This window comes from Pongo abelii, chromosome 8, assembly GCF_028885655.2.
Source record: "Pongo abelii isolate AG06213 chromosome 8, NHGRI_mPonAbe1-v2.0_pri, whole genome shotgun sequence".
Taxonomy (NCBI): domain Eukaryota; kingdom Metazoa; phylum Chordata; class Mammalia; order Primates; family Hominidae; genus Pongo; species Pongo abelii.
The window spans coordinates 81,006,866-81,020,468 of NC_071993.2; the positions used below are offsets into that span (position 1 = coordinate 81,006,866).

Genomic DNA, 13,603 nt, shown 5'->3' on the forward strand with positions numbered 1-13,603 from the left:
GATCCACCTGCCTCAGCCTTCTGAGTGCTGGGATTACAGGTGTGAGCCACCGTGCCCGGCTGATTTTCTTAAATTGCTATTTGTATTGGCAAAATACTTATAGAATAAGGCATTTAGTCTTCTAGAACAGTATCTGAAACGCTGCATCAAGTTTTTAAAATAAATATAAAATTTATTTTACCTGGTGCTTTCTAAGTTAAAAGTCTGTTTCTTAAATGTGTATGTTGTATTACTGTTTTTTTCCTAGAACATTCATCATCAGATACATACTATGTGATATGTTTCTGTATACCACATCTGTTAAGTAAAGAAAATGTATGCCCTCTAGCTAAGTTAAATTTGAATTTTATGACTTAGTTCATAAAAAATGTATTACAGAATTAAATTTTTATTTTTATGACTAGCAAAGGTTTTATAAGAATTTCATTTGAGTAATACCTGGTACAATCAATGTCGTACTAATAGAATAGCATTGTTATTTTATTTTATTATTATTATTTTAAATAGAGACAGGGTCTCACTATGTTTCCTAGGTTAGTCTTGAACTCCTGACCTCAAGTGATCCTCCCGCCTTGGCCTCCCAAAGTGCTAGGATTACAAGCGTGAACCACCACGCCCAGCTTAAAATTGCGTTAAATAACTCGTTCTTTTTATAGGCCTTTAACAATATTTTTAGCAAATCTAAAAATTTAAGTATTAACATGTTAAAAGGTTTTTTTAATAGGATAGGGAGGGTTTTTTTTGTTTTGTTTTTTGTTTTTTGTTTTTAGAGGGGGTTTCTCTCTGTTGATGAGGCTGGAGTGCAGTGGTGTGATCGTGGCTCACTGCAGCCTCTACCTCCCATGCTCAAGCAGTCCTCCCACCTCAGCCTCTCAAGTAGCTGGGACTACAGGCATGCACCATAACACCTGCCTAATTTTTGTATTTTTTGTAGAAACGGGGTCTCGCCATGTTGCCCAGGCTGGTCTCAAACTCTGGGCTCAGCGATTCACCTACCTCAGGCTCCCAAAGTGCTGGGATTACATTTCGTTTGTTTTCAAGAGATTCTAAACAAGAGTCTGTCATGTTACCCATGCTAGACTTCTCATAACTCTGGATCTCAAGTGATTAAGTCCACATTTTAATGTGAGTGTTTAAAAGAATGCAAAGAGTATTTTCATTTACTCTGTATCATTACCAACAAAATTTCTAAATTAGCTAAGTTTCTATGGCGTATGCTTATCATATTTAACTATCAGATTATATTGCATTTTTTGTTGAAACTTTGTAACAAAGGAAATTAGTATTACTGTGAATAAATTGTTGGCATCAGTCTTTTTCATCTTAAATGTTTCTTTTTCTCATTATAAAAGCAAAACATGGTCATTGCAAAATAAAAAACTTCCAGAAAAATACATAAAAGCATAGCAAAGTAGATTATTCATAACTCAGCTAAAGAAATTACTGGTAATATCTGTTATATATTCTGGTGTGTGTGTGTGTGTGTGTGTGTGTGTGTGTGTAGATACATATATATATAAAATCTTTATAGTTGGAAAAGTAAAAGGAATGTTTTTATGGTTCTGTTTGTGATCATTTGAGCCAAGATAAAATATTTTTAAGGCTGTATCCCATTGCATAAGTAGATTTCCTTTGAGGGATATTTTAATTCCAGGTCATAAATTCTGACAAATATAATGAAAACAATTATATTAAAATACCCTTGTATTTGTCATTAATTCTGTTTTGTTTGCCTGGTATGTTTTAATGTGATTATAATTTGAGATTTGGTTTTTTGGGTGTTGTTAGACATGAAGTTTAAAAATTTTTTTTAAGTCTAATTTTATCAGTGCTAATGTTACAGACAGTGCTTTTCTAAGAGTTAAAATGACTATACTCTTTTATCCTTAGGGAAATATGCTTAATAAGTAAATCAGGTTATTAATATGCTGTGAAGAGTTTGAAAACAGTGGTGCTCAGCTGAGCGTATTTTAGTCTATGCAGGTTAATTGAACACATTTTTAACTATAAAGGATTAACTAAAATTGTGGCAACCTTTTCAGCCTTGAGATTCCATTAAATTGTACTGTGTTTGCTTGTTTGTTTTTGTATTGATAATTTTTGTGAAAGCCTTCAGGGCAGAGTCACTTTTCTAGATCAGAATGTCAAAATTAACTGAGAGAGAATAACTTAAAATATTCAGTGGAAGTAGACAGCATTGTAGTTTTCTTTTTCACTTTAAATGAAGTTTGCAGTAACATTTCAGTTCCCAAGAATTGTGGTTTGCTAAAAATTTGAACAGAGGAAAAATTTAAAAGTAAACAGAAAATGAACTTTGAAATTAATGGTGAATTTATATATACGAAATAATGAAAATGACACAGGAATGTTATTTCATGTAATCATATTTCAATTTGAAGAATCTTGAGTCCATAGAAACATCATAGAACTTTGTAAATAAAATGTTAAAATCTTGAGACTTTAAAATTCAGAACCCTTTTACCATTTCATAATTTCTCATGACATATACTTCTCTTAAACTTTATCATTTCCTCCTTAGTAATTAATGATTTAAGTAGTTGCAAGCAATGTCAAATGGATGTTCCAAGGAGAGATCCCTGAAATATCTGGATATATAACAGTGGGTTGCTTATAGCAACAGCAAACTTCTAGGTATATTTCTTAGGACTATGGAATTTTTTTCCTTCATAACAGTTAATGTTCTTGGATTAAGCTGCAGGTTTTAGCTATACTCATTCTCTGAAATGAATTATCATTTTTACATTTTTCATTTATCAGTTTTACATTTTTCATTTCTTTTCATAGATAAAAGTAAATTATGTTGTCATTGTAAAGGACCAGGTGCAGTTTTTAAAAACTTTTAACATTCATGGGCTTAATAAAATTTCTTTCCTGAAACTTTTAAACAATTTTAAAAGATCAGTGGTTTTTTAATCAGGACAACTTTGAAAAGATGAACGTGTTCCAGAAAGGGGATGACTTCACATTATAGTAGTATATTGAGAAGATGATTCTTAAGACTATGACAAAAAAAAAACTTCAGAAGAAGCTGTATGAAAATAAGCCCTTAAGGGTAAAGGAGACTGGGCGCTGTGGCTCACGCCTGTAATTCCAACACTTTGGGAGGCCAAGGCAGGTGGATCACATGAGGTCAGGAGTTCAAGACCAGCCTGGCCAACATGGTGAAACCCCTACTAAAAATACAAAAAATTAGCTGGGCATGGTGGCAGTGCCTGTAATCCCAGCTACTCTGGAGGCTGAGGCAGAAGAATTGCTTGAACCCAGGAGACGGAGGCTGCAGTGAGCTGCGATCACACCATTGCACTCCAGCCTGAGTGACAAGAGCGAGACTCTGTCTAGAGGAAGAAAAGAGTAAAGGAGATAGTCTATTTTCTTGTTTTGTTTTATTTTATTTTATATTTTTTTAGACGGAGTCTCGCTCTGTCGCCTAGGCTAGAATACAATGGCACAATATTGGTGCACCGCAACCTCCGCCTTCTGGATTCAAGCGATTCTTCTGTCTCAGCCTCCTGAGTAGCTAGGATTACAGGTGTGTGCCACCATGTTCGACTAATTTATGTGTTTTTAGTAGAGACGGAGTTTCACCATGTTGCCCAGGCTGATCTTGAACTCCTGACTTCAAGTGATCTGCCCGCCGTGGCCTCCCAAAATGCTGGAATTACAGGCATGAGCCACCGCGCCCGGCCTATTTCCTTGTTTTATATACTTGCAGTTCCTGTATAGGCCCTGCCACGTTTTGATTCCATGCAGATCTCAGGCTTGCTCATTGATTTCTGTAACTAATCAGTGTTTTCGATTGTGTTTGGCAGGAAATTCTTAAGACCACCAGGCTAATTGCAGTAAGTCATTGCTTCTAAAGCTTGCTTTGTAAAAAGCTGGGCTTAATTGCCATTGAAGTCAGTTCTGTTCTCTAAACCGACAGTTTTCCCATCTTATTTAGAAAATCAAAGTAATCACAGAAATTTAGGATCACAGTTGAGTGAATCCTGTACTACTAGCTTAATTCTGATTTGTGTGCATTAAGGTCTTGCTTGTATAGTTTAAGGTTTTTTTTTGAGGGGGGAGGGTTGGTGTGTAAATAGTGTCCCAAGTGCTTGGCTCTAAAATATTCATGTTTGGAATGTATACAGAGAATCAAGAGGTTCCTTAAAAGTTACAATAATTTAAAATTCTGCCTACAACTTAGAAACTTATCAATGATGATAAATCTGGTAATTTTTAGATTTTATTATATTATGTGTTGTACAGAATCACATCACCAAAATTGACAATACAGACTCAGAATTATGTTAGAAATATTTAGAAATAACATTGCATTAACCTTATGTGGTAGAAAGCCTCCTTTCTCCCACTAGATTTTGGAGACAATTTTGTGGCAATACGTGGTGGTCAAATTTTATTTTTTATTTTTTATTTTTTTTTTGGGACAGTCTCACTCTGTCACCTAGGCTGGAGTACAGTATCATGATCTTGTCTCACTGCAATTTCTGCTTGCTGGGTTCAAGTGATTCTCATGCCTCAGCCTCTCAAGTAGCTGAGATTACAAGGGTGTGCCACCACACCCAGCTAAGTTTTTGTAATTTTAATAGAGCCGGGGTTTAAGTAACTACCATTGTGAATGCAACTTAAAGCTCCAATTGTATTTACAGTTACCATTTTATGAAATGGACAAAACATTTAGCTCTTAGATCCTGTAATGTTTGTGGAGCCTTCTGCATATTATACAAGTTAATATGTTTCTTAAATTCTTATGATTAAATATTGATGCTTTGAAAATGAATGGTATTCAAGACTTGTAAAAAGTGCAGGGTAAAGAAGTGGTGGAATTTTTTTGAAACAGAGTCTTTGCTCTGTTGCCCAGGCTGGAGTGCAGTGGCTTGACTTCAGCTCACTGCAGCCTCCGCCTCCCAGGTTCAACTGATTCTCCTGCCTCAGCCTCCCGAGTAGCTGGGATTACAGGCAAGCGCCACCATGCTTGACTAATTATTCTATTTGTAATAGAGACAGAGTTCACCATGTTGGCCAGGCTGGTCTCGAACTCCTGACCTCAGGTGATGTGCCTGCCTCAGCCTCCCAAAGTGCTGGGATTATAGGCATGAGCCACTGCACCCGGCTTATTTTCATTTTATGTGTAGACAGACTTAATACCAAACTTAATGATTTGCCCGTGGACATGCTGGACATTGTCTTTAAGGTTCAAGTTACCAATTCCACTTAGGCCTCCATATCTGATGAATATGCTTACCAGTATGTTAATTTTTAGGAAAAAAACCTAAACCTATTTCGGATTTTTTAAAATACCCTTTTACTGAAATTGCTTTCTTTAGTTCGGTGTGGGATCAAAGTCATTCATCACTTTGTTTTGTTTCTAAATAAAAATAAAACTCTAATGCAAAGAATATTATTGGAATGCAAAAATGTAATAATTATAACAGATTAAAATGTTGGTGTTTGCTGTTTTCCCCTGGTACAACAATCCTTTTTTAGCCAATAAAAAAATAAATCTAAACATCATTCTGATTTTCTGAATGTCACTTCCATTTCTAGACTATTTCCAGTTATAATAAATGAAAATAGAGTTTTATTGTATTTACTCCTTTCATCAATTCTATTCAGAAACTAAATTTATCTCATCTAGTTTCAGAATGTAAATAATTTAGAAAGACTAAGCATATTTTATATTATCTTCTTGATTGTATGAATGAGAAAATAATTACATGGATAATATAAATTGTTGTCCTATTTCTTCCTACCATCTCAATCTGTTTTTTTTTTTTTTTTTTTTAAACTGCTCCTCATGGAGCAGGGCTACCCTGTAGGCAGTGTGCCCAGAGTAGCCCCATCCAAATCTTTATGTATAATTATGTTTTGGAAAGATAGACATTTTATTGCTTTAGTTTAAATGATAATCTGGATTCTAGACATCTGAATTAACCACAGCTAATCAAATGATGAAATTTTGTATACAGAGACTTAATTACCCCTTGCTTTTAATTATGTGAAATCTTTTAATATGTTTCCTTTTTTAAAAAAAAGTATTTATTTATATTTATATATACTCAGACACACACACACACACACCTACATAGAGAGCTTAAGAGATTAATCTCTCGTGTCCTTAATAAATCAGGTAAAGACTATCTTTATAATATCTCTTACTTTTCAATGCATATTCTCATTTTTACTTTTCTTGGGAGCCCAGAGAAGATGATGATTCCAATCTCTGAATGTAATAGTCATTGACCTAATGGAGGAAATCTTATCTTGCAAAGTAGATAATTTTTCCTAAATTATGTGCATTAAAATCAAGTATACTGTTATATTTGGAAGGCTAAGCATTGTCCAGAATACATTAGGGAAACTCATTTACTTGTGAAAGTTTAAATGATATATTTACCTTAAGATATTTTTGTCTTTACTGGTGAAAAGTATTTGGTATTGATTTAATTTCCTGTGCTCATGATTGTATATATTTCAAGCATTTGTGGAAATAAGAGTTTGCAGTCAATTAGATCAAATTGCATTAGTATATTTAAAATTGTATTTGATACATTGATGTAGAAGTTTTTAATCTTGCTTCATACTGGTTGTTCTGTTTTGTTGTTTTTAATCAGGAAAAGGCAAACTGTACCTACAAGCTAAATCCAGCCTACCTCTTGTTTTTGTCTTTTCCTTTTTAATTTTTTTAGAGACAGGATCTCCCTCTGTCACCCAGGGTGGAGTACAGTGACTACAGTGATCATACCTCACTGTAGCTTTGAACTTCTGGGCTCAAGGGATCCTCCCACCTCAGCCTCCTGAGTAGCTAGGATTAGAGGTACAAGCCACTGTGTCCAGTTACTTTTAGATTTTTAAACAGTTGAAAAAAACTCAAGAATATGTCATAACACCTAAACATTCTATACAGAAACATTTATTGGAACATAGCCATGCTCATTCATGTATGTACTTTTATGGTATTTTTTAGCTACTTTTTTACTGTAACAGCAGGGTTGAGTAGTTGTGACAACTGGTATGGCCCATAAAGCCTAATATATTTACTTTCTGGCCATTTACAAAAAATGTTTGCTAGCCCTTATTATAATTCATGAAAATACATGGAAGCCTTCAGTGGTACCTTCATTTAGTTAAACTGCATGTCGTATAGACAGCTGTGCTTTTTGAGCACCCCTGTAGCAACTTTCAAACTTTATATATTTCTTGTCCCAGCAAATCCTTACTAGCAAAATGGATTCTTAGTTAAAAAGTTAAAAAGATGCGGTGTGGTAAAAATTAATGTCACTCTTGTGGACTTAACATTCACGTTTTAAAACTGTTGCCAGCAATCTCAGGGATCTAAGAACAAGCAACTATTTGTAGTTTTACTAAACCATGAATTTATGACTGGCGAAACTGGTATGGCAAAACATGTTCAATCACCTAATCTGATGTTCAGGATACAAAATAATTGCTTTTATGGTAACTCTTATACTATCAAAGATGGTTTTTATGGAGAAATTTATGTAATGGAATGGAATTTAAGAAAGCACACTGGATGTTACCACAAAGGTCAAGGGTTTTATAACAGAGGGGAAAATCATTCCATTAATAAGCCACACATATCAGTATCAATTTGAAAGTGAGCATTCAGTCATTATGTATCAGAAATTGTCCAAAGGAGGAGAAACTGCTCCAGTTTTGTGATATTTCTTTTATCCTGAAATGAAAGTGCTACTCTAGACATCAGTTGAGACTTTAGAGCAAATCTGTTACATTATTAAGCCAATCTTCTCTGTCACTTAGAAACTAACCACCCTTTGTTGGCTTTTTGTCAGCAGTCAAATGAGACTATGTATGACATGAAGAATATATTTCTTGAACTGGCAAGGAGCACTCTACCTTATTATCTTAGGAAATGAGTTATGTATATTTTTAACATTTTCATAATACTAGTGTCATTAAACCTAACCAGGCATATCTGAATATTTTAGTGTTCTGAGCTTATGTCTTACATTACCTAGATGGTTATTTTTTTCTTTTGAATTAAGTAGAAAGTACATAATCACTTAAAATTATGTTAGTACAGTAGTCTTACTGTCAAAATACACATTCCAGCCTGATTTTAACCTTTTCTTTGAGAGTCTCACTCTGCCACCCAGACTGGAGTGCAGTGGCACAATTTAGGCTCACTGCAACTTCTGCCTCCCAGGTTCAAGGGATTCTCCTGCCTCAGCTTCCCGAGTAGCTGGGATTATAGATGCGCACCACTACACCCAAATACATTTTTTTTGTATTTTTTAGTAGAGATGAGGTTTGGTTTCACCATGTTGGTTAGGCTGGTCTCGAACTCATGACCTCAGGTGATCCACCTGCCTCGGCTTCCCAAAGTGCTGGGATTACAGGCATGAGCCACCACACCCTGCCTGATTTCAACCTTTTACTCCATCATGTCCTTCTCTTTTTTTTTTTTTTTTGAAACAGGGTCGTGCTTTGTCGCCCAGGCTGAAGTGCAGTGGCACGATTATAGCTTACTGCTGCCTTGAATTTCTGGGCTCAAGTGATCCTCCCATCTCAGCCTCCCGAGTGGTTGGGACTACAGGTGCGCACCCCACCATGCCTGGCTAATATTTAAATTTTTTGTAGCAATGGCATCTCGCCATGTTGCTCAGGCTGGTCTCCAATTCCTGGACTCAAGGGATCCTCCCACCTTGGCCTCCTGAAGTGCTGGGATTATAGGTGTGAGCCACCGCACCGGGCCCCATTACCCCCTCCTGTACACGTGAAAAAATACCTTTATTTTGATCATCCAAACAGTCATTCAGCACAGTGTTAACCTAGAAAAAAACAGCATTTGGGTATTTGTAGATCGTGACTAAGGTACATCACCAAAGTGAGGTTTCTTCTCTTTTACACTTTCTGATTATAAGATTGCATGAGTTTGCCACCCTAAGTCTCCTCTCTTTGATGAGTATTTGACTATTTCTATATATGGAATGTCACATAACCAGTGTTAGAAGTTTATAGAAAGGTATCTTCCACCCATTGTCCTTCAGTTCTTTGCTTTTGAGTCAGCCTCACTTTATAAGATAATGTTGCCTTTTACACCTTACATATAAAGAAATGTGTCAAATTTTAAAAGGCAATAATAGTAAACTTTCATTTCTTTTGATTGTGCTAATGAGAAAGAGAGTGTATGTGGAGGGAAGGGGTGGTGGGGGAGAAGAACCTGAGCCCTGGAAGTCACAGAACTAGGTTCAGATATCAGCTCTGTCACTTCCTGCTTGTAACCATGTGCCTCTCTGAACATACTATGTATTTCAGCTCACAAAGTTGTTACAATTGATACCATATGGAAGGCACCCAGCACAGTGTCTGCCATAGTAAATGCACCTTTAGGTTAGCTTTTTTTTTTTTTTTGGAGATGGAGTCTCGCTCTTGCTGCCCAGGCTGGAGTGCAATGGCGCCATCTCAGCTCACTGCATCCTCTGCCTCCCGGGTTCAAGTGATTCTCCAGCCTTGGCCTCCCCAGTAGCTGGGATTCACAGGCGCATGTCACTACACCTGGCTAATTTTTGTATTTTTAGTAGAGACGGGGTTTCACCATGTTGGCCAGGTCGAACCCCTAATCTCAGGTGATCCACCTGCCTCGGCCTCCCAAAGTGCTGGGATTATAGGTGTGAGCTACTGTGCCTGGCCTTATGTTAGCTATTTTTGTGTATCAGTACATTAAGGTGTCTCACTAATGTTCAATTAGAGTTCATGTCTATCTTTGCAAAAGGAGGAACAACACACAAGTGAACGATGTACTCCCAAACCTCATTTAAGATGTTTTTTGAACTTTTTCTGTGTTCTGTATAGGTTTCTAATAAAGCAGATCTTAGTGAACTGATTTTTTTCCATTTGTCATTTGCTGGAGGTTATAACTAGTAGCTCAAATAGGATACAGTTTACATAGGAGGAGAGGTTCACAGAGGGTCCTGTCTCTTCAATTAGCTAGGTGACTTGTTTTTGAAAAATTAATAGGTATTAGTTATTCAAGATAAAAACTATATATAGGTAACTACTTATAGTTACTGTCTTTAAAGTGTGAAATGTGAAGACTGTGCCGTTAAGTGGATTTTTTTCTTTTCTTTTCTTTTTTTTTTTTTTTTTTTGAGACAGAGTCTCGCTCTGTCCCTAGGCTGGAGTGCAGTGGTGCAATCTTGGCTCACTGCAACCTCTGCCTCCTGGGGTCAAGCGATTCTCCTGCCTCAGCCTCCCTGGTAGCTGGGATTACAGGCGCCCGCCACCACACCCAGCTAGTTTTTGTATTTTTAGTAGAGATGGGGTTTTACCATGTTGGCCAGGATGGTCTCGATCTCCTGACCTCGTGATCCACCCGCCTCAGCCTCCCAAAGTGCTGGGATTATAGGTGTGAGCCACCGCGCCCGGCCCATTAAGTGGATTTTTAATCTCACACGAGCTCAAGGCACGGCTGAAGACCTTTTAAATTCTGTGAAAGATAGTGGATATTCATAGCTAGTTTTTAATTCCAGACCCTTAATTTCTCTTATCTGTAAGTCAGCCTTGTTGACTTGTATCTAACATTTAGCACCTTTACAAAATTATTCAAGTCAGTAAATATATATATAAAAAAACTATTTGGCTTTGTTTCAAGATTTGCTCATTTAACATTTAACAATCCTCTTTAAAATGGGAATGATGATGTAACAGAAATCCCTGTAACTTACAAAGTACTATATGTAGACGAGGGGGAGGAATTCAGCAACAACAATGCCTGTCATAAATCAGGCAGTGCGTTGGGATACTTTTTGTGGGTTTTAATTAACCAGGTTCACATCATTCAGTGCTCAAATGTCATAATACAGAATTAGATGTTTTAAGAAAGCTAATTTTTGTACATAAGAAAAAATCTTATTAAAACATTTATTAAGATAGAAAAAGAGGGAAATATTAGTAACTGCTTTATAGATGAGGAGATTGAGAGACCAGAGTTTGAACCTACATAAAGTCATTATCAGTAAAGGGACTCAATTTAACAGTTTTTAATGGTATGCTATTTCCACTAGATAATTAATGGTTTATTGTTGGAAAAATATTTATATATTGTTTAATGATCTTGGAAATAGAGCCCATGATTTTAACCTGTTGAAAAAATATTTATAAGGCTGGGCGCGGAGGCTCATGCCTGTAATCCCATTGGGAGGCTGACGCGGGCGGATCAAGAGGTCAGGAGTTCGAGACCAGCCTGACCAACGTGGCGAAACCCCATCTCTACTAAAAATACAAAAATTAGCTGGGCGTGGTGGTGGGCACCTGTAATCCCAGGTACTCAGGAGGCTGAGGCAGGAGAATCTCTTGAACCCGGGAGGCGGAGGTTGCAGTGAACCGAGATTGCACCACTGCATTGCAGCCTGGGTGACAGAGTGAGACTCCATCTCAAAAGAAAACAAAACAAAAAATATTTATAAATAAATGTTGAAGAAATAGATTATATATCCTAGTAGTTATAACTTATAAAATTTCAACATAGGCAACTGGTTTTATAGCCCATTATTTTAACCTGTTGAATAAATAAGATATAAATAAATGAGTTCTAAGTTGTAAAATTTCAACACAGTCAACTGGTTTTATAAAGTGTACTTGTCTGCAAGGTGTTGGCAATGCTTCTTTAAAAACAGTTTATAGCCAGGCGCGATGGCTCAACGCCTGTAATCCCTGCACTTTGGGAAGCCAAGGTGGGCAGATCGCTTGAGTCCAGGAGTTTGAGACCAGCCTGGTCAACATGGTGAAACCCCGTCTCTACTAAAAATAAAAAAACTAGTTGTGCATAGTGGTATGCGCCTGTAATCCCAGCTACTCAGGAAGCTGAGGCAGGAGAATTGCTTGAACTTGGGAGGCGAAGATTCCAGTGAGTCAAGATCGTGCCCAGTACACTACAGGCTTGGGAGAGTGAGACTATCTCAGAAAAAAAAAAAAAAAAAAAAGCACAGAAAAAACAGTTTATAATTCCCTATATTATGGAAAAGGTATATGGATGGTTAGGTATGGAAGTTTTTTTTGTTTGGTTGGTTTTTTTTTTTTTTTTTTTTGCAGATAATTTCTTTATTGAAACTATCGGTAAGTTTTACTATGAAATTTTACATACATGATGGAAAGTGGAAGACATATACCAATTATATTCCAGGAAAAAATACTTTCATAGTATTGTTATATAGTGTATTGGCTGATTCCAGTGGATCCTCGTCTCTCACTGCTGACGTTATCTCCAATATTTGAATTACATGGCAGAGTTCATTTCTGTCTTTTAAGCAGTGCCCACTTTCCCACTTCTTTTTGGTAGGAAATGCAGTTTTTATATATTTTGATCCAGCATGTGTACTTTTGACTCCACACCAAGGTGCATTTGTCTCAATCATTAATTTTTCACTAGGAATTGACTTCAGAACTTCCAAATTAGTTTCAGTTTTCAGTGAGCAACCATTAAATCCTATATAAAGATCCAAGTCAATCAAAGCAGCTGCTGCTTCCTTGGTACCATCAAATGAGTGCACCACTCCCCCTACACACCGATCTCTATTTCTTTTAATTATGTCCAAAAATTCAGCATGTGAGTTTCGACAATGAAGAAACATTGGTAATTTTGTTTGTTCTGACAGTTCAAACTGTTTTTAACAATATTTGAGTTGAGTATCTTTGGGACAAAACTGCAGTCAGTCAAAATCAAGTCCACATTCTCCTATTGCCACAACTTTCCCTTTATTGTTTTCAGCAAGATTTAGCACTCTTTAAGTAAAGATCAGGGTTATTCTTTTCAAATTCACCACATCTTGTAGGATGACATCCAACTGTGCTGAAAAACATATGATTTGTTTGTGCCAAATGCAGTGCATCTTTACTGTCTTGTAGATTTCCACCTGTAATCATAAACTTTTTAACACCAATCTTGACAGCTCTCCCTATTACATGCTGTAAATTATCTTGATGCTTTTGAACCCCCCTATAAATTCCTCTGAACGTGGGGTCAGTCAAGTTGATAACAATATCGATAAACTTGAAATGACTCATGACTGTGGATGGGGGACCTCCCCGGCGGAAGCGCTATGTATGGGAAGTTTTAAAGTGAGAAAAATTTTAAAAGAACTTGCTGTCAGAGATGTCTGAAAATTTTCAGTAATGGTTTTCCTTGTAAAATAGTTTTCTATGGGCCGGGTGTGGTGGCTCACGCCTGTAGTACCAACACTTTGGGAGGTCGAGGCAGGTGGATCACTTGAGTGAGGAGTTCGAGACCAGCCTAACCAATATGATGAAACCCCATCTCTACTAAAAATACAAAAATTAGCCAGGCATGGTGGCATGCTCCTGTAACCCCAGCTACTTGGGAGGCTGAGACAGGAGAATTGCTTGAACCTGAGAGGCGGATGTTGCAGTAAGCCGAGATCGTACCATTGCACTCCAGTCTGGGCAACAAGAGCAAAACTTCGTCTCAAAAAAAAAAAAAGTTTCCTATGTTCTGTTTGTTATAGACTAGACTGTCAACAGCTGGTGTGCATTAAGGGGGTTACAGTCTGATAGGACTTTCTAAGTGTGTACTGTATTATTG

At 36.8% G+C, this 13,603-nt stretch overlaps 2 protein-coding genes across 12 annotated transcripts in view; one reads left to right on the top strand and one right to left on the bottom strand.

The window, feature by feature from the left end:
• Nucleotides 1–13,603, top strand: part of JMJD1C (jumonji domain containing 1C) — a 362,577-nt gene that overhangs the window by 294,589 nt on the left and 54,385 nt on the right. The gene's annotated exons all lie outside the window — the stretch shown is intronic.
• LOC103891684 (deoxyribonuclease TATDN1-like) lies at nt 12,123–12,990 on the bottom strand. Its single transcript, XM_063727633.1, has one exon. It carries the CDS (start codon nt 12,633–12,635, stop codon nt 12,177–12,179), a length of 459 nt encoding a protein of 152 aa, XP_063583703.1. The 5' UTR covers nt 12,636–12,990; the 3' UTR covers nt 12,123–12,176.